General features: G+C 35.3%; 1 protein-coding gene and 1 pseudogene across 3 annotated transcripts in view; one reads left to right on the forward strand and one right to left on the reverse strand.

Annotated features, from left to right (window-relative positions):
• Positions 1–1925: 1925 nt before the first annotated feature.
• Positions 1926–22645, forward strand: part of LOC101977326 (beta-galactosidase-1-like protein 2) — a 51719-nt gene continuing 30999 nt past the window's right edge. Inside the window, exons 1-6 of one of the 3 annotated variants that reach the window (XM_078047351.1) lie at positions 1926–2017; positions 2161–2358; positions 13756–13824; positions 17344–17439; positions 18657–18765; positions 18987–19079. In XM_078047351.1, coding sequence (XP_077903477.1) covers positions 1926–2017; positions 2161–2358; positions 13756–13824; positions 17344–17439; positions 18657–18765; positions 18987–19079 — 657 coding nt within the window. Of the gene's footprint in view, positions 2018–2160; positions 2359–5496; positions 5555–10991; positions 11139–13755; positions 13825–17343; positions 17440–18656; positions 18766–18986; positions 19080–22645 lie in introns of those variants that run through there. The other 2 variants (XM_078047354.1, XM_078047352.1) reach the window with 2 other exon arrangements.
• On the reverse strand, positions 10908–11050 carry LOC120890168 (small nucleolar RNA SNORA42/SNORA80 family; annotated as a pseudogene).

Genomic DNA, 22645 nt, shown 5'->3' on the forward strand with positions numbered 1-22645 from the left:
AGTAAAAGGAACCAGCCGGCTCTTCCAGGTGGCCTTCTGGGCTTGCTCAACTTTCCCCTAGATTCCTAATCTCTAAAGGAAGGAGGGCATGTTTTGGTCTTCGTTTTTTGTCTCTAGCGCCAGATGCTGGAGACTGGGAGCCCGAGTATGAACAAACCCTGATAGTATGTGGAGGGGAGGGCATCGTGCGTGTAGCGACCTGGACTTTACAGGAAGGCCTTGCAGCTGGCCCATCTCCTGAGGTCAGTAGCAGCACGCGCTGCCCAGGAGTTCAAGGCAACACGCCTGGGCTCTGCTGGGAGTGCAGACCACCAGAGGGGAGCGTCCCCCAGGGCAGACCTGGGAGGGTCTTGCTCTGGCTGGTGGGATGGAGGAGGAGGTGATCCTCGAGGTGGGCGTTGGGGGACAGGTAGCCGCGGAATGGGTCTGCCCACACGCGAGGGACCAGTCTCCTGGGGAAAAAGGGTGGCTTGGCTGGGGGGGGGAGGGGCGAGGCTGCGGGTGTGGGCCGAGCGCGGTGCCGGTTAGTCCCCTCTTGACCCCGCACCTGGAGGCTGCTGCCGGGAGCTGGAACTGCGGCGTCTGTCCAGAGCCGCCCTCACCGGTAAGGTGGGTGCTGGCCAGGCAGCGGCCCCTGGAGTTCACTCATCCCACCGCAGTCGCAGGACTCAATAGCTCTTCCCGCACCGGGCTCTCTCATAGCCCGGGGCTGGATTCACAGCCCCAGAACAGAATGGACCTTGAAGGCTGGGTTTCCAGTGAAATTGCCTCACATTCGATACTCCTCCCCCGCTGGACATTTCCTTTAGGTTTTCTTAAGGCTCTGCTTCAGGCTTTCTGTCTTCCTCTCTGGAAATCTCTGCTGCAGCATCTCCCCATTTCACTTTCAGCCTCTATGAACTCTCAGGGAGTCGCTGCATCTCCATTTCTTATCCTCTCAATCTTGCCTAGAAGGTCCTGAGTGCCCTGCTTTTCTAGTTGTTATTTTATTTAATCTTAGGGTCCCTGTTCTGTATTTTCTCTGATTTTCCAAAATTTACATCCCAGCTCTTCCTATGGCAATACTCATTAAGTCCAATAAAAGCTGACAGGTACTGGAGACAACTTAGGTATTTTAGTGATTCTGGCAACACATAGATTTTTTTTTAATTACTGGTAAATTAAAAAATTGACTGAATATTACAGTGATTATGAGAGCTTGTGAAGGGGTGGGGAAAAAGTGGATTGAATCAGTGCACACTATGTGCATGTACTGAAATCTTGTGTATTGAATTGCTACATACAATAGATACATGTTTATAAAAAATTTTAAAAAATAACCGGGGGTTGGGGTGTGTACCTCAGTGGTAGAGCATTTGCTGTAACATTCTCAAGGCCTCCTTGTGTTCCATCCCTGGCAATGCAAAAACAATATGGACATCAACCATTTAAAAAAAATTCTTGAGTGTCTACTGTGATTCAGGCAATGCTTTGGGTGCTGGAATAACAACTATGCCCTGTGCATACTGCTTTTCTCCTCCCAGATGGGCACAGCCCTCTTATCCTTGCTATACAATATTGATTCAGTCCACTCTGGACTGGTAAAAAATTGATACAGAGAGGAAAGAGTATTTGCTCTATGAGTAGCATAAAGAAAAACACAGGCCACATAAATGATAAAATATGTTCTGGCAATTCAATAATTATATACACAATATATAATTGTGTATAATTATATATTGTGTATATAAATATACACAATATACTGTGTATAATATCATTATACACAGTTGCAGAGTGAAAAACTTAGGTTAGAGAAAAGAACTGGGACCCTCTTTCTAGAGGAATTTCTTCTACACCCTGTTCAATGTTCTTTACAAAGCAACTTCCTTCCTTCCTCCAACCCACCATATCTCTTTGACCACATTCTATCTTATCTGTTTAGCATGTGGCCCTTCCTGGTGAGATTTGAATGTATCCTGTTCCTCGCTTCAGCCTTTTCAGTGATAACTCATCTCAGCCAAGGCCTGTCACCCAGGTATGTTTGAGAAAGGAGGACTGGGGAGGTTTTGCTTACCATTGGAGGAATGCTTAGGGCCTCTGAAAATAAGGTCTTGATTTGCCCAGCCTATGTAAATGGTAACATCTCTAGGATTTCATGTACCATCTCTGTCCTCATAGGATTAATCAAAGTCACCTGATCCCCTCCTACCTGAAAAACCGCAAGTCAGGTCTAAAAGTTGAGGGCTCAAACTTCACACTAGGAGGCTTTCCGTTCCTGATCATAGCAGGCACTATTCACTATTTCCGGGTGCCCAAGGAGTATTGGAGAGACCGTTTGCTGAAGATGAAGGCAGGTGGCTTCAACACCCTCATCACGTGAGTACTTTTTTTGAGTATTTATTTTAATTTAAGAACTTGTCATCTGAATTCGTAAAGATTGACCTTTTTAGTACTTTCTTTGTTGTTAGAATATCCAAGTCTCCTCTTGATATCCTGAAAATTTCTTGGACCTAGAATTCCAACTTAGAGGCAGTGGCAAGTACAAATGGCAGTAGCCCATGTTGTCCCTAACTATTAAAAAATATCATGTCTGGGTCTCAGGCATGGGTCTCATGCCTCCTCAGATAACTTCACTTGTCATTGGACTCATGGCCTGTAGTTTTAAATCCCAGGGTATGATACTGTTCCACAAAGTCTTGTCTTTGAAGATGGGATTCATTGAAAATCAGGTTTAGCAAGTAATCAATTAAAGAAAATATTTTTTGTTGTTTGTATGCATAATAGCTACCATTATGATTGGAGTGAAATGAAATCTTAGAGTGGTTTTGATTTGCATTTTTCTAATTGCTAATGATGATGAACATTTTTTTCATGTGTTTGTTGATTGATTGTACATCATCTTCTGAGAAGTTTCTATTCAGGTCCTTGGCCCATTTATTGATTGGGTTATTTATTTGTTTGTTTGTTTGTTTTTTTGATGTCTAGCTTTTTGAGTTCTTTATATACCCTAGTGATTAGTGCTCTATCTGATGTGTGAGGGGTAATGATTTGCTCCCAATATGTAGGTTCTCTATTCACCTCACAGATTGTTTCTTATGTTAAGAAGAAACTTTTAGTTTGAGTCCATTCCATTTATTGATTCTTGATTTTATTCTTGTGCCATAGGAGTCATATTAAGGAAGTTGGGGCCTAATACCACATGATGGAGATTAGGGCCTACTTTTTTCTTCTATAGATGCAGGGTCTCTGGTTGTATTCCTAAGTCCCTGATTTATTTTGAGCTGAGTTTTGTGCATGGTGAGAGATAGGGGTTTAATTTCAATTTGTTGCATATGGATTTCCAGTTTTCTCAGCACCATTTGTTGAAGAGGCTATCTCTTGAACATCCAATGCATGTTCTTGGCACCTTTGTCTAATATAAGAAAATTGTAATTTTGTGGGTTAGTCTCTGTGTCCTCTATTCTGTACCATTGGTTTACTAGCCTGTTTTGGTGCCAGTACCAAGTGTTGGCCAGGATGTGGGGAAAAAGGTTCACTCATACACTGCTGGTGGGATTGCAAATTGGTGCAGCCAAGATGGAAAGCAATATGGAGATTTATTGGAAAATTGAGAATGGAACCATTTGACCCAGCTATCCTTCTCCTCTGTCTATACCCAAAGAACTTAAAAATAGCATAATACAGTGACACAGCCACATCAATGTTTACAGCAGCACAATTTACAATAGCTAAATTGTGGAACCAACCTATATGCCCTTCAATAGATGAATGGATAAAAAAGTGGCATATATACATAATGGAATATTACTCAGAAATAAAAGAGAATAAAATCATGGCATTTGCAGGTAAATGGATGGAGTTAGAGAAGATAACGCTAAGTAAAGTTAGCTAATCCCAAAAAGACAAATGCTGAATGTTTTCTTTGATATAAGGAGGCTGATTCATAGTGGGATAGGGAGAAGGAGCATTGGAGGAATAGAACTCTAGATAGGGCAGAGGGGTGAGAGGGGAAGGGAGGGGGCATGGAGTAATTAATAATAGTTTAATGTGATGATCACTATTATCCAAAGTACATGTATGAAGACATGAATTGGTGTGAATATACTTTGTATACCACCAGAGATATGAAAAGTTGTGCTCTATATCTGTAATAAGAATTGTAACACATTCTGCTGATATATATAAATAAAATTTTAAAAAAGAAAATAATTCTTTTATTTCTGTCAAAGCTTTGAAATTGCATGTGCAAACTATTTTGACAATCAGTTTTATTTGTGTATGCTTTTTCAGTGGTTTAGCTATTTTTAAAATACATGCTTAGAAGGAAAATATCTGGAGTTTAATTTGGAAAGTGTTAACAGATGATGTTTTAAAACACTTCCCTTCCAGATTGACATAATTCCTTTTACACATCATTTCTCCCTCATTATTTGTTTGCTTTTGTATAGTACATTTGTTACAATCTATGAACCTACATTGATACATCTTTACCACCTATATTTATATTAGGATTCTTTCTTTTTTAAAATATTTTTTAAGTTGTCAAATAACCTTTATTTTATTTATTTATATGTGGTTCCGAGAATTGAACCCAGTGCTTCATACATGCTAGGCAAGCGCTCTGCCACCAAGCCACAATCCCAGCCCCTTAGGATTCTTTCTTGACATTGTACCTTCTATGGGTTTTGACAAATGCATAAAGATGTATACCCAGCATTATAATATCACACGGAACAGTTTGCTGTCCTAAAAATCCTCTGTGTCCTACCCATTGATCCTTCCCTCCCTGTGAACCCTTGGCAACCACTGGTCTTTTTTTTTTTTTTTTTTTTTTTAATGTCCCTATAGCTTTGCTGTTTCTGATGTCATGTGGTTGTAATCATATATTATGTAGTCTTTTCAGAATGGCTTTTTTAAAATTAGAAATATGCATTTGAAGTTCCTCCATGTCCTTTTATGGTTTGATACCCTATTTCTTTTTAGTCTTAATTAATTTCAATTGTTTGAGTTTACTAGTTTATTTATCTATTCTCTCCTTGAAGGACATCTTGGTTGCTTCTAAGTTTTATGGATAATATTGCACGCCAGTTTTTGTGTAGTTGTAAATCTTTAACTCATTTAGGTAAATACCAAAGATTATATTGGTATTGACTTTTTATACTAAAGAGTCATTGCCAGATCCAAGGTCATCTTGATTTTCTCCCGTTGTTTTGTAGAATTTTGTATTTTACTTTAGATTATGTTCTATTTTAAGTTAATTTTTGTGAAGAGTGTATAGTCTCAGTTTGTATTCTTTTGTCTTGTATATTAGATGCTCAGTTGTTGAAAAGACTATCCTTTTTTTTTTTTTTTTTTGGATACTGGTACTGGGGATTGAACCCAGAGTGCTTTACTACTATACTGCATACTCAGTTCTTTTGTTTTTAATGAAGCAACAAATTTCTTTAATTTACAGTAAGCTCATATAAACTGATAAGAAAACCCAGTTCTTTTTATTTTTTTATTTTGAGACAGGTTCTCGCTGAGTTGCCAACACTGATTTCCAACTTGCGATCCTTCTGCCTCAACCTCCGTAGGTACTGAGATTTCAGGCTTGCACCACCATGCCAGTGTGGAAAAGATTATCTTTGCTGCATTAATCTATTTGTCTGTTCTTTTACTATAGCTTTGCAGTGAGTCTTGAAGTCATGTAGTGTCCATTTGATCATTTCTAATATGTGGGAAAGCAATTGACTTTCTAAGGCATATTAATTAGCCTTATATTCTGCAACTTTTCATATTATAGTTTCCAGAACTTTCAGTTCAATGACAAGAGGCGGTGGTGGGAGGGAAAATCCTTGCCTTGATCCTGATCTTAGTAGGAAAGCTCCATTTTTTTGCTATTTTCAGAAGAACTTTTAGCATTTGTTTCTTATAGTTTATTATTGATTCTTTTTGTTATACATGGTATTTGCACTTATAAGAAAGTTTCTAAGTGTAAATCATTGATTTCAGTTCATATTCTTTTCCAATATGTGTATTCAGTGCATTTCCCTCGTATGCACTGCTTTTTTATATAATACTACTTTAGATAGATTATATTTTTATTTCATTTACTTCAAAATAGTTTTTAATTTCTCTTGACACTACTTATTTGACCATGTGTTATTTAGAAATATGCTGTTTAATCTCCAAATATTTGGGGACACTCTAGTTTTTCTGTAACTGATTTCTTGTTTAATCTTACTACACCTTTAAGAGTATATTTTGTCCATCTATTCTTTTATATTTGTCAAGGTATTTTTTGTGACCAAGAATGTGATGTGTCTTATGAATGTTCCAGGTAAGCTTGAGAAGAATGTATTTTGTGCTGTTGATGGATAAAATATTCTACATATGTAATTCAGTCCATTTAATTGATATCATTTAATTAAACAATATCTTCATTGATTTTCTGTCAGCTGGATATGTCTAATACTGATGGAGGATATTTAAATATCCAAATATAATATTGGATATACCAATTTCTGTTTGCAATTCTAAATGCCTTATGTATTTTTATGCTCTGTAGGTATATATACATTAAGGAGTAAGGCTTTTTGGAGACTTGATTGCATTGTCATTTTCAGAAGAACTTTTAGCATTTGTTTCTTATAGTTTTTTATTGATTATTTTTGTTATACATGATAGTAGAATCCATTTTGATATAATTATAGAAGCATGAAACATATCATATTCTTTTTAGGACTCCATTTTTGTGGATATAAATGATGGTGAGATTCACTGTGATGTAATTCATATATGTACATAGGAAAATTATTTCGAATTCATTCCACTGTCTTCCCTTTTCCTGTCCCCCTCTCTTCCTTTTATTCCCTTTTGTCTAATATACTGAACTTCTACTCACCTACCACTTATTATGGGTTAGCTTCCACATATCAGAGAAAACATTTGACCTTTTTTTTTTTTTTGGAATTGGCTTATTTCACTTAGCATGATGGTCTCCAGATCCATCCATTTACTGGCAAATGATATAAAGTCATTCTTCTTAATTCCTGAGTAATACTCCATTCTGTATATAGACCACATTTTCTTTATTTATTCATCTGCTGAAGAATAGCTGAGTTGGTTCCATCACTTAGCTATTATGAATCGTGCTGCTGTAAACATTGATGTGACTGCATCACTGTAGTATGCTGATTTTAAATTCTTTGGATATATACTGAGAAGTGAGATAGCTGGGTCAAATGAGGGTTCTATTTTTTGAGGAATCTCCATACTGCTTCCATAGTGATTGTAGTAATTTGCCATCCCACCAACTATATATACCTTTCCCCCCACATTCTCACTAACAGTTATTGTTACTTATATTCTTTTTTTGTTTTATTTGTTCTTTTTAGTTATCCATGATAGAATTCATTTTGATACAATCATACAAGCATGGAATATATCTTATTCTAATTAGGATCCTATTATTATGAATCTATATGATGGTGAGGTTCACTATGGTGTATTCATATATGTACATAGGAAAATTATGTCTATTCATACCACTGTCTTTTCTTTTTTGTCCTCCTCTCCCTTCCCTGCATTCTGCTTTGTTTAATCTACTGAATAACTATTATTCCCCCAACATTTATTGTTACTTATATTTGTGATATTTGCCATTGTGACTGGAGTTAGATGAGATATCAGTGTAGCTTTAATTTGCAATTGCTAGAGATGTTGAACATTTTTTTTCATATATTTTTGACTATTTCTGTTTTTGAAAAGGGTCTGTTCAGTACCTTTGTCTGTTTATTGATTGGGTTATTGGGTGTGTGTGTGTGTGTGTGTGTGTGTGTGTGTGTGTGTGTGTGTGTTAAGTTTTTTGAGTTCTTTATATATTCTGGAAATTAATACCCTATTTGAGGTGTAGATGGAAAAGATTTTTCTCCAATTTTGTAGAGTCTGTATTCACACTCTTGTGAAGAAGCTTTTTATTTCGATGCCATCCCACTTATTGGTTTTTTGGTTGTACTCTAGAACTTTAGGAGTCATTTCCTGAGCTGATATGTTAGAATGTTAGGCATACATTTTCTTCTTGCAGATCCAAGGTTTTCAGTCTAATTCCTAAGCCTTTGATCCACTTTGAGTTGAATTTTGTTCAGGAAGAGAGAGAGGGGTTAAATTTCATTTTACTACATATGGATTTCCAGTTTTCCCAGCACCATTTGTTGAAGAGGCTATCTTTTCTCCAATGTATGTTTTTGGCATTTTGTCTAGTGTGAGATAATATTTATGTGGGTTTGTCTCTCTGTCTTCTGTTCTGTTCCATTGGTCTTCATGTCTGTTTTCATGCCAATACTATGCTGTTTTTGTTACTATAGCTCTGTAGTATAATTTAATGTCTGGTATTGTGATGCCTCCTGCTTTGCTTTTCTCACTAAGGAGTGCTTTGACTATTCTGGGCTTATTTTTCCAAATGAATTTAATGACTGCTTTTTCTATTTCTATGAAGAACATCCTTGGAATTTTGATGGGAATTGCATTGAATCTGTATAGTGCTTTTGGTAGTATGGCAATTTTGACAATATTAATTCTGCCTATCCAAGAATATGGGATATCTTCTAAGGCTGATAAACTTTTTATTTTTTTAAATTTATATATGACAGCAGAATGTGTTAACAATTCTTATTGCACATATAGAGCACAACATTTCATATCTCTGGTTGTATACAAAGTATATTCACACCAATTTGTATCTTCATACGTGTACTTTGGATAATAGTGATCATCACATTCCACCATCATTTATAATCCCATGCCCCGTTCCTTCCCCTCCAACCTCTCTGCCCTCTCTAAAGTTAGTCTGTTCCTCCCATGCTCCCTCTCCCTATCCCACTATGAATCAGCCACCTTATATCAAAGAAAATATTTGGCATTTGGTTTTTTGGGATTGGCTAACTTCACTTAGCTTTATCCTCTCTAACTCCATCCATTTACCTGCAAATGCCATGACTTTATTTATTTTATTGCTGAGTAATATTCAATTGTGTATATATGCCACATTTTTTTAATCCATTGAAGGGCATCTAGGTTGGCTCCACAGTTTAGCTATTGTGAATTGTGCTGCTGTAAACATTGATGTGGCTGTGTCCCTGTAGTATGCTATATTTAAGTCCTAATGGTATATACTGAGGAGAGGGATAGCTGGGTCAAATGGTGGTTTCATTCCCAATTTTCCAAGAAATTTCCATACTGCTTTCCATATTGGCTGCACCAATTTGCAGTCCCACCAGCAGTGTATGAGTGTATAAGGCTGATGAGCTTTTTTAAAGAACATTTTTTGCAAAGCAGGTTTACTATCTACCAATTTTCTCCATTTTTTTTGTTTCATTTATTTTCTTGTTTTGATTTTGACCCTAGAAAGTCTTTATTTCTTCTTAACTTTTTTTAAAAAAATATTTATTCTTAAGTTTTAGGTGGACACAATATCTTTATTTTACATTTACATGGTGCTAAAGATTGAACCCAGTGCCTCGTGCATGCTAGGTGAGCACTCTACCACTGAGCCACAACCCCAGCCCCCTCTTCTTAACTTTTAAAGGATATTTTATTGGATATAGACTTTTCATTTGATAGGATTATTTTTCTTTCAAATCTTTAAATATTATTCAGTCTGTTTTTTCTTGCTTGCTTGTTTATGAAGAAAAGTCTGATGTAATTATGATGTCTCTTAAGTAAGATACATTTTCCTCTGACTTCTCTCCTTTGTTTGATTTTCTAAAGTTTATATTTGTTATGCCTAGATACAGATTTTTTGAGAGGAGGACTGGTGATTAAACTCAGGGTCTTATTTCAGCTAGAAATGTTCTCTACCACGAGGCTATACCCCCAGTACTGATTAGATTTTTCATATTGTTTTTTGATGTTCTCTATGCTTGATGTCTACATTAATTTTGAAAAATTCTTGACCACTATTATTTCAAACATTTTTCTTTTTTAAAATAAGCTTCACACATCATATTTGATAATAGATTATTATAAAAGATTATTCCTTTTAATCTCAACCAATGCCCCTCTTTATTTTCCTCCCCTGCTGGCATTGACTTGTTCATAAACTAGGACTTTTTTCCCTGTGGGGTATTTCATACTATATCTATTTCATTTTGGTATTGTTTATTTAGTGTGTTCTTCTGATCCCTGGATCTTCTTAAATAGAAGTTAGCTACTTTGGCTTAATTATATTTACAGTCAACATGTTTTGCCAAAAAAATACGTATATATGCATATGTACGTTTATATAACCTAAAGGTTTACAAATTATGTCTATTCCTAGTGATGTTTAAATTTATCAATGGGTTCAGATGACAGTAGTCTAATCTTTTCTTTGTAAATCTTTCCATCCACCTTTAATCCATTCTTGTTTACCTCTTTTCAAATCAGTTGTTTCCTTAGGGAGGGTTTCAAAGAGATTTGTCATTCTGTCATTCTTTTTCTATTAATGATCTGGATTCTTCTCTAATAATTGTTTCCTTAAGCTATCAGAATTATTGTCTACTCTGAAATACAGGTCTCTGCACAGAATGCTTAACTCTCTATTTTTTTAAATGAATCTTTTTTTTTTTTTTTTTTTTGTAGACGGACACAACACAATGCCTTTATTTTTATGTGGTGCTGAGAGTCGAATCCGGGTCCTACCCATCCTAGGCGAGCACTCTACCACTGAGCCACAATTCCAGCCCCTTAACTCTATATTTTTAATTGCTAATTTCTTTAAAATAATTTTGAGAATTTACATATTTTTTCAATATTTGACCACATTATTCATACTTAGGTATTCTTTAAAGTTTTTCTATTAGTTACATTCCTTTTTTAAATTCTTTCTATGGCTTTGTTCCCTTTTGATTAATTTCTCTGTAATTTTGTGTGTCATAATTGTTTGTTTGTTTGTTTCTTTTTCCCACTGTGTAACCCGCTTCAGTGCCAGCAGCCTACAGGCAGAGGCCAGGCAGTGGTTCAGAGCCACAGTTTTCTCTGGCATGAGGCACTATGAGAAACCATAATTGTTTTTGAAAAGCATATACTTTAAAAATAAATTCTATGCTGGATGTGGTTGCACATGTCTATTGTCCCACTTACTTGGGATTTGGGAGTTTGAGATGGAAGGATCACCTAAATCCAGGAGTTTTGAGGTAAGCCTGAGCAACATAGCAAGATGCCATCTAAAAAATAAACAAACAAACTCAACTCTTCTAAAATGTTTTTGCTTTAATTTTAAAAATTCCAGGGCTAGGGATATACCTCAATGGTAGTGTGTGCTTGCCTAGCACATGAGAGGTCCCTGTTTAAGTCCCCATTACCACCAAAAACACACAAAAAAATTCTTATTGCATTCTCACTTTATCTTTTTTCTAACATGTTGAGATGACTGCTCACAGCATTTTATTTTCTTTCATTTATTAATATTCTTTTGAGGCTATGAATTCCTCTTGGCTATATATTCTTTAAATATTTTTATATTTAACATTTAAATATAAATATTATTTAATATTTTAAGCATTCATACTTTAATATTTTAAGGGTTATATTTTAATAGTGACAAAGAGAATGAGATTAAATATTTTTAACTTACCTGATAGGTTAAAACTTTTAAAATAATGAATATTTTTTTCTGCTATAAAAATAATACATACTTATTTTATGCTTGACAAAAATAAGCTTCTATTCTATATAGTATCTTATACTTTTCACATAACAATGCATTCACATCTTTACACATTTGCATATATAAATACACACCATCATTTTAATTCTTGCTAAATATATTTCATGCATTAGTCATCATTTTTGTTGATATTTTATCATTGTTCATTATCCCAATCATCTTAGCTATAAATAATTATATGTTGGGCAGTATAATAAGACTTACATGCATTTCATTCCCATTTATAAGTGAGAAAAACTGATGTTCAGAGAGATTAGATAAGCTTTGAAGTGGCAGAACAGAGATTCATTCAAGTTTATTGGATTACATGCTCATAATCTTAGCTCCTCAAGTTCCTATATCTAAACCAAAATATACTCAATAAATTTTATATTGTCCCCAAATGTCATTTCCAGTTTTTGTTATTATAAGCAACGCTAGTATATAATTTTGTGTATACATGATTAGGTAACAAAGTTACATGCCATTTTTTCCCTCTAGTTGCTTTTAAGATTTTCTTATTTGTTGATTTACAGTTATTTGATTATGTTGTGCTGTAATATAATTCATTTTTAAAAATTCTACTTGTGGTATATTAAAAACATTAAATCTGTAATATCAAATTAAAAATTTTTGTTCCTATTTCTTTAACTATTTTTTGCTTTGCTCTCTTCCCCACAAATCCAGTTAGTTACATGTATGTTAGACTTCTTGATAAGATCCCACATGTCAGTTATGCCCTAGTTATTTTTTCAGCCTTCTTTTTTCTCTACTTTCAGTTTGTTGTATTTTAAAGTTAACTTACTTTTTATTCTGCCATATCTACTCTACTGTTTATCCCAAAAGTTATATTTTTACTTCCTTAATTATATGCTGAGTATGTCCATTTCATACACACAGACACACACACATGCACAGCATATCTATCTATAAATACACTTTCTATACTATCTATATAGTTTTCCTCCTGATTTATGGGTCATATTTCCTATTCCTAGTAATTTTTAAAATTGATGCTGGGCATTATGAATTGTATGTTTTTTTTTTTGAGAGAGAGAGAGAGAGAGAGAGAGAGAGCGCAAATTTTAATATTTATTTTTCAGTTTTCGGAGGACACAACATCTTTGTTTATATGTGGTGCTGAGGATCGAACTGGGCCTCACGCATGCCAGGCGAGCGTGCTACCGCTTGAGCCACATCCCCAGCCCAATTGTATGCTTTTGGTTGCTGAATTTTATTATTTAAATAATTTCAATTTTATTTAAGTAATATTATATAATGAAGAGACTAGGAATCTAGCTCATTCTTGCTTAAAGTGCTTTCCTGGCATATGTGAGACCTTGAATTCAGTCCTCAGCACTGAAGAAAGAAAGAAAGAAAGAAAGAAAGAAAGAAAGAAAGAAAGAAAGGAAGGAAGGAAGGAAGGAAGGAAGGAAGGAAGGAAGGAAGTGCAGTCTTACAAATTTTTCATAATTTTCTAGCTTCTGTGAGACCTTGAATTCAGTCCTCAGCACTAAAAAAAAAAAAAAAGAAGAAGAAAGAAAGAGTAAAAGAATAAAGGATAATGCAGTCTTACAAATTTTTCATGATTTTCTAGCTTCTGTTTTATGATTGTTTTCCTTTATTTTTAAATGGTATCTCATTTTGTTTTTGTTTTTAATCTTTATTTATTTTTATGTGGGGTTGAGGATTGAACCCAAGGCCTTACATCTGTGAGGCAGGTGCTCTACCACTGAGCCACCACCCCAGCCCCTGATTGTTTTCTTTTATCCCATTGTAGATGCAGATTTAAATATTTTCGGTATTTTTGTGAGCATTTAAAAAAAGAAATTTGTGGATGTATCCAGAAAACATTACATACACTCTTTTATTATCTGAAATCCAGAATCATGGCAACATATTGGCTGCTTGGATCATTGCTGGGAATTAGAGGAAGAAAGTCTTACAGATAATACATAGTACACACATAGAAATTTGTTTACTGAAACCTTCAACTTCTTTTATGGTAGAGATAACTTAAGCGCTGGAGGAATTAAAACTGGAGGAATTAGTATGGAATCAGGTCAAATAAACGTTTCTCTTTTTTTTTTTCCCCCCTATTTCAGGCATGTTCCCTGGAACCTTCATGAGCCCAAAATAGGCGAATTTCATTTCACTGGAAACCTGGACGTGATGTATGTGTTCATGTTTTAATTGCCCAATTCTGTGGCTTAGAGACAGGGGTTTGGTTTGGGGAATCAGATGTAACAAAAGGGGACAACTGATTTTCTACTTTTAAAACTATCAGAAAGCTCTGATAATTTTTGTTTCCTGGATGTAAAACCTCTTAAGCAGGGAGTCTGTCCCAGTGAACCATAGATCTCAGTGTCACAATGTGGTTTAGAAATTGTTCATCCGGTATTCTACAGTGTTAATCTATCATATAGACCTGCTCTGGCACTTAATAATAGAAGATTTCTAGGCTATAGTTTATAGGACTTCTAAGATATGACAGAAGAAGAGTAACTGTTTATTCAAAAATATGTGTATCGCAACAATTTGACATTATCTTTGGTGCTGGAAATGGATAGACAGCACTGTGCTTTCAAGAATAAAGATTCTCCTTTTTTTTTTTTTTGGTGCTGGGGATTGAACCCAGGGCCTTGTGCATGCAAGGCAAGCACTCTACCAACTGAGCTATATCCCCAGCCCGTGGTAGAAAGGTGTATTAAGAATTGTAATGCAAAAAAAAAAAAAAAATCAATAAGAGAGCTCATGTATAATGGCATAATTTGGCATGAACATACTTTATATACAGAGTTATGAAAAATTGTGCTGTGAATGGATAATTATGAATGTAATACATTCCACAATTGTCATGTATGAAAGAAATAAATTTAAAAAATAAAGTGCAAGAATACTAAAAACAAACAAACAAAAAAGAATAAAGATTCTCTGCCAAAAACAGGCAAATACAACATACCAAGGATATACAGACCAAACTATGGAAACAAATCAGGAAAGATAATGTGAACATACAGCTGAGGAAAGTTTCAAATTTGAACAAGAGTTAACTAGAAGGGGCTGGATGGTATTTCAGGTGGAGTGTATATCACCTAAGGTGATGTCAGATGCTAAAAAAGGTAAGCCTTATATTCCATTGACAATAAATAATTATTTTTATTCAAGTAGAATTTGAAGTAGATATTTCTGATGTACAGATATATCTCAGTTTGAGTTAATAATTTGAGGGTTTCAGGGTCTTTTCTATCTTATGCTGTCATAATCTTTCATACATAACTTCCAAACCACTGAACTTTTCTGCCTCCAGCTAGCAAGTTGAATAAACAACACAAAGAATCTCCTTCAGAAGTTGCAAGAGATTGCTTCTGTTCATACCTTATGGGCTGGAAATCAATCACATGGCCCCATCTAGTGCTTGATGGCTTAGAAGTGTAGTTGAACTGTATGTCAAGGAAGAAAAAGGAATAGATTTTCTGGTTAACTTTCTGCCACACATCCTATTTATTTTTTATTTGTTCTAATTAGTTATATATAACAGTAGAATGCATTTTGACACACCATACATAAATGGAGTATAAATTCGTATTTGTCTGGTTGTAAATGATATAAACATGTCCAATTCATTTCTACCTCCATTCTCCCTCCCCTCCCATCACTCCCCTCTGTCTATTCCAAAATGCCACTATTCTACCCCTACCCATATTGTGTATTAGCATCTGCATATCAAAGAAAACATTTGGCCTTTGGTTCTTTGGGATTGGCATATTTCACTTAGCATGATATTTGCTAGTTCCATCCATTTACTGGCAAATGCCATAATTTCATTTTTTTCTTTAAAGCTAAGTATTATTTCATTGTGTATGTATACCACAATTTCTTTATCCATTCATCTGTTGAAGGGCACCTAGGTTTGTCCCATAGTTCAGCTATTGTGAATTGTGCTGCTGTAAACAGTGATGTGGCTGAGTCACTGTAGAATGCTGATTTTAAGTCCTTTGGGTATAATCTTAGGAGAGTGATGACTGGGTTAAAAGGTGGTTTCATTCCAAGTTTTCTTAGGAATCTCCATAGTGGTTGCACCAATTTGAAGACCCACCAGGAATGTTTGAGTGTACCTTTTCCCCCACATCCTGCTAACATTTATTGTTGCTTGTATTCTTGATGACTGCTTTTCTGACTGGAGTGAGATGGAATCTCAGTGTAGTTTTGATTTGCATTTCTCTAATTGCTAGAGATGTTGGAACATTTTTTTCATATATTTGTTGATCAATTGAATTTCTTCTTCTGTGAAGTGTCTGTTCAGTTTCTTTGCCCATTTTATTAATGGGGTTTTTTTTGCCATTAAGTTTTTTGAGTTCTTTATATATCATGGAGATTAATATACTATTTGAGGTGTACCACATCTTATTTCCTGGAATCTGCAAGTAATGCTCTTCTACTACTTTTAAGTGGAGATACTGTCAAAAAGTAAAGCTGGAGATTTAGCAATATTCAGATCTTGGCCTTATATATCATGCTACAGATTTTGGGACCCATTCTAAGAGCACTGGGGAGTCACTTGAGGAATTTTGATTTGGGAAACTTACGTTTACATTTAGAAAGATCATTCTAGAAGTTGTGTGTATGTGTGAGTGTATGTGTTTTGCTGGGGATGGAACTAGGGTTTCATGCATGCTGTGCAAATGTAGTACTATTTAACTATGTCCCCAAACCCTGGCAATATTTTTAAGTGGCAACAGAGTAATTAAAATTTCATTTCTGGAGATTCTCTGCCTGAATTTTAATTTTAGTTTTCCCATTTACCAAAATTGTATCTTGAGAAAGCTCTAACCATTAAAGTCTGTATTTTCTTTTCTTTTTTTTTTTTTTTTTGAGAGAGAGAGAGAGAGAGAGAGAGAGAGAGAGAGAGAGAAGAGAATTTTAATACTTATTTTTTAGTTTTCGGCGGACACAACATCTTTCTTTGTATGTGGTGCTGAGGATCGAACCCGGGCCGCACGCATGCCAGGCAAGCGCGCTACCACTTGAGCCACGTCTCCAGCCCTAAAGTCTGTATTTCCTTAACTGTAAAAATAGAGAACACACTGATACCTATCTTATACCATTATCCAAAATAGTATAAATTGAGCAGTAGTGCCTGATGCCAATACAACATAAATATTAGTCCTATTGTTCATGGTGACACTGTATTGATAGTAATTGGAGAATGTCTGAACGATAATAAGAACCAAGAAAGTAAATCAGTCAATCATTCTAATAACCCAGGTGCAAAATGAGCCAATCTGATAGCAGTAGGATATAGAGGAAGGATAAACATGATTTTTGTTCCTGACACAGTAGGAGGTGAGGAAGAATGAGGTGAAAACATGATTTGTAAGTTTCTGCCCTAAGTCGTTTCCTGGATGGTGGTGCCATTCAAAGTGCAAGGCAGTTAGTGGATTTGCTTGGGAATACTGTAGTTGTTTAGGATTTCTGGGCTTTCACTTTAATACTCTTCTCTCCAGTGCCTTGACAGAGCCTATTTCTAACTGAGTGTTGATCTCCTCCAGAATGTCTTCTGTAAGGACTTTTGTGGGCCAGGCTGGAAGTTTCATTCATTCCAACCTCAGAAGAATGCAAAGAGAAAGAAACAACAGGTTTACTGATCTCAGCATTCAATGTGAAGTTATTGTTATTGATTTGTTTCCTAGGGCTTTTATAACCACAGCTTCAGAGGTGGGACTCTGGGTCATTCTGTGTCCAGGACCCTACATTGGTAGTGACTTAGATCTTGGAGGCTTGCCCAGGTAAGTTGTGATCTAAGGGTGACTGCACATGCCCCATAAGCATATTCAAATGGAACTTAGAGCAAAGTGTTTTGCTTTGTTTTCTATGTACTTTTTTTTTTATCTTCACTATTTTGTCCATAGTGAATGAACCATAAAGTATTTGGGACTATATAGTATTTTAAAATAAACATCTATCTCTACAATGCAGATGGGGTAGAGTTCATATTTATTCTTAAAATAAACTAATGGCTACCCTTAAGCAATATCTTCATGAGTTCTAGGGTTTGTGGTAGCAATACAAATATCAAGGCCAATATCCCTTTTTAAAGAGGAGTTTTATTGTTATTGTTTTGTTTCAGGTCTTTTTTATTGTAGTAAAATATACATAATAAGAAATCTTCCATTTTAACCACTTAAAAGGATTCATTTCCATGATATCAACTACATTCAAAATGTTGAACATCACTACCATTATCTAGTTCCAGAACGTTTTATCCCTCCAAAAGAAAACCCTGTACCTCAATCCCTCCCCATTTTTTCCCTCTTCAGTTACAATGGCAACCAATATTCTACCCTTTGACTCTACAGATTTGCCCATTCTGGATATTTCATGTAATTGGAATTAGACAATATGTGGCCTTTGTGTCTTTTTTTCACTTCACATAATGTTTTCAAGGTTTATTCACCTTGTAGCATGTGTCAGTACTTCATGCCTTTTTATAGTCTGGTAATTTCCAGTAAAGAGGTTCCCCTGCTACCAGTTTCAAAATAGCTTTATAAAAAATCTCATTCTAGACTAGAATTTGGAAACTCTTCCAGATTGTAAATATTTTAGACTTTATGGGCCATATGCAGTCTCTGTTGCAACCATTCAATTCTGCTGACGTAGCACAAAAGTTCCTGTGGCAATATATAAATTATTGTCTGTGACGTTCTGCCAATAAAACTTTATTTACAGAAACAACATGTCTGATTTGGCCTTTGTAGTTGGGTGAGCTCTGCTCTAGATCATTGTTACATACCTCACCCTTGCATTTTGAGGAAAGACTCTGGATAACCTTTATCAGCTGTTTGTAGCTGGTACCCATTGCTCTTTCTTGAAGCTGGATTTAGCCTTCACAAGTACAATTGTGTATTTGCAAATGTAGACTGTCTGTATTTTCAACCTTCTACACTTGAACATTTCTTATTTTTGTCTCCCATTCCAAGTCTGAGTCTCCCTTTTTTGATCTTAGCTGGTTACTCAAGGATCCAAAAATGAAGCTGCGGACAACTTACAAGGGCTTCATTAAAGCAGTGAATTTATATTTTGATCATCTGATTTCCAGGCTGTTGCCATTGCAGGTAAAACCCAATCACCCATTTATGCAACTATGGAAAGTAATCACCTGTGTTGATTTCTCGAGGGCTTACCACTTTCTATGCACTCTGAAGCAGGAAGAATATTATTTGCTAATAGGATAGTTACATAGTTATTTCTATGCATGTGCTCTGTAAACTCAAAAAATATAGTCTTTTATCAACCATTAGAATCACTCTCAAATTCTCATTTTCTTGACCTTTAGTATAACTGGGGAGGCCCCATCATTGCTATGCAAGTTGAGAATGAATATGGTTCATATTATCTGGATAAAAAGTACATGCCATATGTCAAAAAGGTAAGTGCTTCTTTAAGTTTTCTCTGTATTTACATACTTCTTTTCTCACTAACAAAATGAGAACACTAAATAACAAGTTTGTAGAGCCAACATATCCTGAGTACTTGTAGGCTTGCAGGAACCATGGGATATGAAAGTGAAGATTCAGTTTCATTTTTCCATGCATTTACATTCTAGAGTAAGGACTGAACACACAATGCTAATGTAAAGGGAGATGTGATGTTAAGATATATTTTCTGTGGGTATTTCAGCTCTCTTTTAGTTGATGTTATAATGCATACTTTCAACTTTTCTGTATCCATTTGTTTAAGGTACATGTCTTATAAGTAATATATAATTGGAATTTGTTTTGTTAATTTATTATGAAAATTCTTGCCTTGTAGATGAGGTCATTTGATTTGTTTACATTCAATATAATTGCTGATGTATTTTATTTAAATCTACCATCTTATTATTTTTCTGTTTGTCTTATCTTTTTTGAGGTCCCTTTCTTTTTCTTCTTTTGTTCTTTTGGATTGATTATTTTTTTATTATTCTGTTTTCTCCTCTGCTAGCTTTCTCTGCATTTTTTCACTGTTCTTTAATATTTTCCATACAGTGTTAAGTTTCTACTCTTGAATTATTACCATCTAAGTTAATATGTTTGCCAATTCCAGGGAAAAAATCAACTTAGAACAGTTTGATTATATTTTACTCCATTTTACCTTAGGTATTATTGTTATCATTTGTTTTAATGCTATGTATACTTTTTACCCACAGATATTGTTATTACTTTTATTATATAGAGTTAATGATCACTTAGATTTACTCAGATATTTTTTGTTTCTTCCCCTCTATCTCTGTAAGTATGAGTTTTCATCTCATAATTTTCTCTGCTTTTAGTATTTTCTTTGTTGCAGGTGTGCTCATAACAAACTCCTTACCTTTGTTTGAAATATATCTAGTTTGCCATTATTATTTTGTTTTTTTTTTTTTTGGTGCTGAGATAGAACCCACTGGCATATTACCACTGGACTATTCCCAGCCCCAACCCCTTTTTAAAAATCTTGAGAAAGGGTCTAAGTTGCTTAGGGCCTCACTAAGTTGCTGAGGTTGGTTTCGAACTTGCAATCCTCCTGCCTCAGCCTCATGAATCACTGGGATTAGAGGCATGAGCTATCATGCCTGCATTAACATTATTTTTGAAGATTTTTTTTTTGCTGTATATAAAGTCATAGGTTGGTAGTTATTTTCCGTGTAGGTTTTTCTAGCATCCAATATGGTTATCATTTTTTCCTTTGAGGGTAAAGTGGTTTTTTTTGGTTGTTGTTTTGTTTGTTTGTTTGTTTGTTTTTTTATTCTGGCTGTTCCTAATCCTTTTCTCCCCACAACAAAGTACTAAGATTGCCTAGGTGTAATTTTCTTACTAGTTTATCCAGTTTGCATATTTTCTACTCTTCAATTTGTGGATTGAAGTCTTTATCAGTTTTGGAAAATTCTTAAATGTATATGCTGCTTTTCTTCTCAGGTTGTGTATTATGTATTTCAAATACATAAATGTTAGATGTTTTCATCATGTATCACATATTTATCATTCTTTGTAGATTTTTCTCTAAGCCATCTTCTAATTCATTAATTTTCTCTTTGGCTTTGTCTAAGTTAATGTCAAATTCATTCTATTAAGTTTTGACTTCAGATAGTTTAACTTTTGTTCCTAAAATTTTTATTTAATTCTTTTTAATCAATGTTCATAGTAAATCAGAAAATCTTTAATAATATTATTTCTGTGTAATTTTTTTAAACTACAGGCATGGGATGAAGGGAAAAAGTTCTACAAATATTTAGTGTATCTTGATGGTCATGGTATAACACTGAGTAAAGTTAGGTGGGTTCTTTGTCTTATGGATTTGAAGAATGAAATCCATGGACACAGGGTGAGAGCAAAGTAATAAGATTTATGAAAGTAAAAGAAAGAAGGCAGAACTCCCAAAGGAGGAGGGGTCCCAAAAGCAGAGTTACCAATGGGTGTCTGTTGTCTTGGGGTTTGTATAAATCTACAGCTAGCCCTAAGTATGGCACTCAGAGACCAAGAGCTTTTCAACCTTTCATCCAATCAGGTTACCATGCCTTTTGGGGGGAGGGTATCTGGGCACTAGGCAAGAGATGTCTCACTATCAGTTAGTTTTTCTGGTTACATAGGAATTGGCCTGACCTTGATGAGGCTTAACTTTTTATGTCAGTAGCCTCTTAGCCCTGCTACACAGAACCTTGATCTTGGAGGGACCCAAGTTTCCTATCTGTCTGTTTTAACACTATCCCACCTCATTCCCCATTCTGATGAGGTGATCCTAACTGCTTTTGAGGAAGAAGAGCAATGACAACTTTAGGGGTATTGATGGGAATAGCAATTAGGATCCTCTATAGAGGTCTAATGGGCCCCTACAGAAGTCAGGTAGTACCTCAATGGCAGTTTTTGTTTCCATGACCGTCTGGAGTTTAATGGACTCTGTGGGTACCTTACACATCAGGGCAGTCCAGAGGTCCTTGATGGTTGTTTTTGGGTGATTGGAATAAGTATACATAGGTCAGGGTTCATGCAAGAAGAACAATAAATAAGACAGTAAAGTATTATTATCTATAAACAATTAACATAGAAACAATCAGTGTTATAAGCCAGCCTCTGAAGACTATGAAGACAGTACTTATTAGAGTTTAAGATGTGGTCTTATATACCTTTGATTTGTGACCGTTAGACCATTCAAGGCTTCAGAAACATTAGCAGTGTTGCTGGAAACATGCACACAACATTTAGTTTTTATAGTGGCACAGATGTCCCCTTGAGCTGTGGAATGCCATTTCTGTAAAATAGATTTCTGTAAAATAGCTTTCTCATTGTTGTTACCTCTGTGTTTGTAGAAGAGTCCCTGTATCAATTACAACTCTCTTGGTAAAGTTAGGGCTTTCATGTGCCACATTATATCATTTAGACCAATCTGAGGGATAAATATCAAGGTTAGATAATCATTCCAGTGAAAAACAGAGTTTACCTGTGTAGGAGTTCAGGAAAATTCTTAGGTCTCAAATTGACTCATTACAAGCCTGTGACTCTACTAGCATCTTTTGTGATAGTTGTCAGGTGCTCTTGTACAAGAATCCTTTCTTTATAACCTACTAGTTTTACTTGTTTTGGAGAGGACTGACACAAGTGTATATCTCAAGTTACATTAAAAAATCCTTTATCTTTTTTTTTTAATGTCCATGTATGACTATACTTTGGTTAGTTTCCTGCCAGGTGTTTAAGACAAAGTTGGTCAAAAAATTGACCTTTTTCCTATCTGCTGTTAAAAATCATCTGAGATTTTGTCATGGATCACTGTTAGGAACTTGTGAGAAGCCTCTTGGCTCCTTCAGCTTTCTTCTACCAGTCATGCTATCTGCCAGGATGGCAGTCTTGCTAACTACATGTGGCTTCCCTTGAAACTTCAGGGACATTTACCTTTCCAGTGACTTTCCTCTTTGCAGAATGTGCATTGGTTGGCTTTCTGTTCTCTAGGGTCTTCACAATCCCCTGATCAAGAGGTCAGGTG

The sequence above is a fragment of the Ictidomys tridecemlineatus genome, chromosome 4, assembly GCF_052094955.1.
Source record: "Ictidomys tridecemlineatus isolate mIctTri1 chromosome 4, mIctTri1.hap1, whole genome shotgun sequence".
Classification (NCBI taxonomy): Eukaryota; Metazoa; Chordata; class Mammalia; order Rodentia; family Sciuridae; genus Ictidomys; species Ictidomys tridecemlineatus.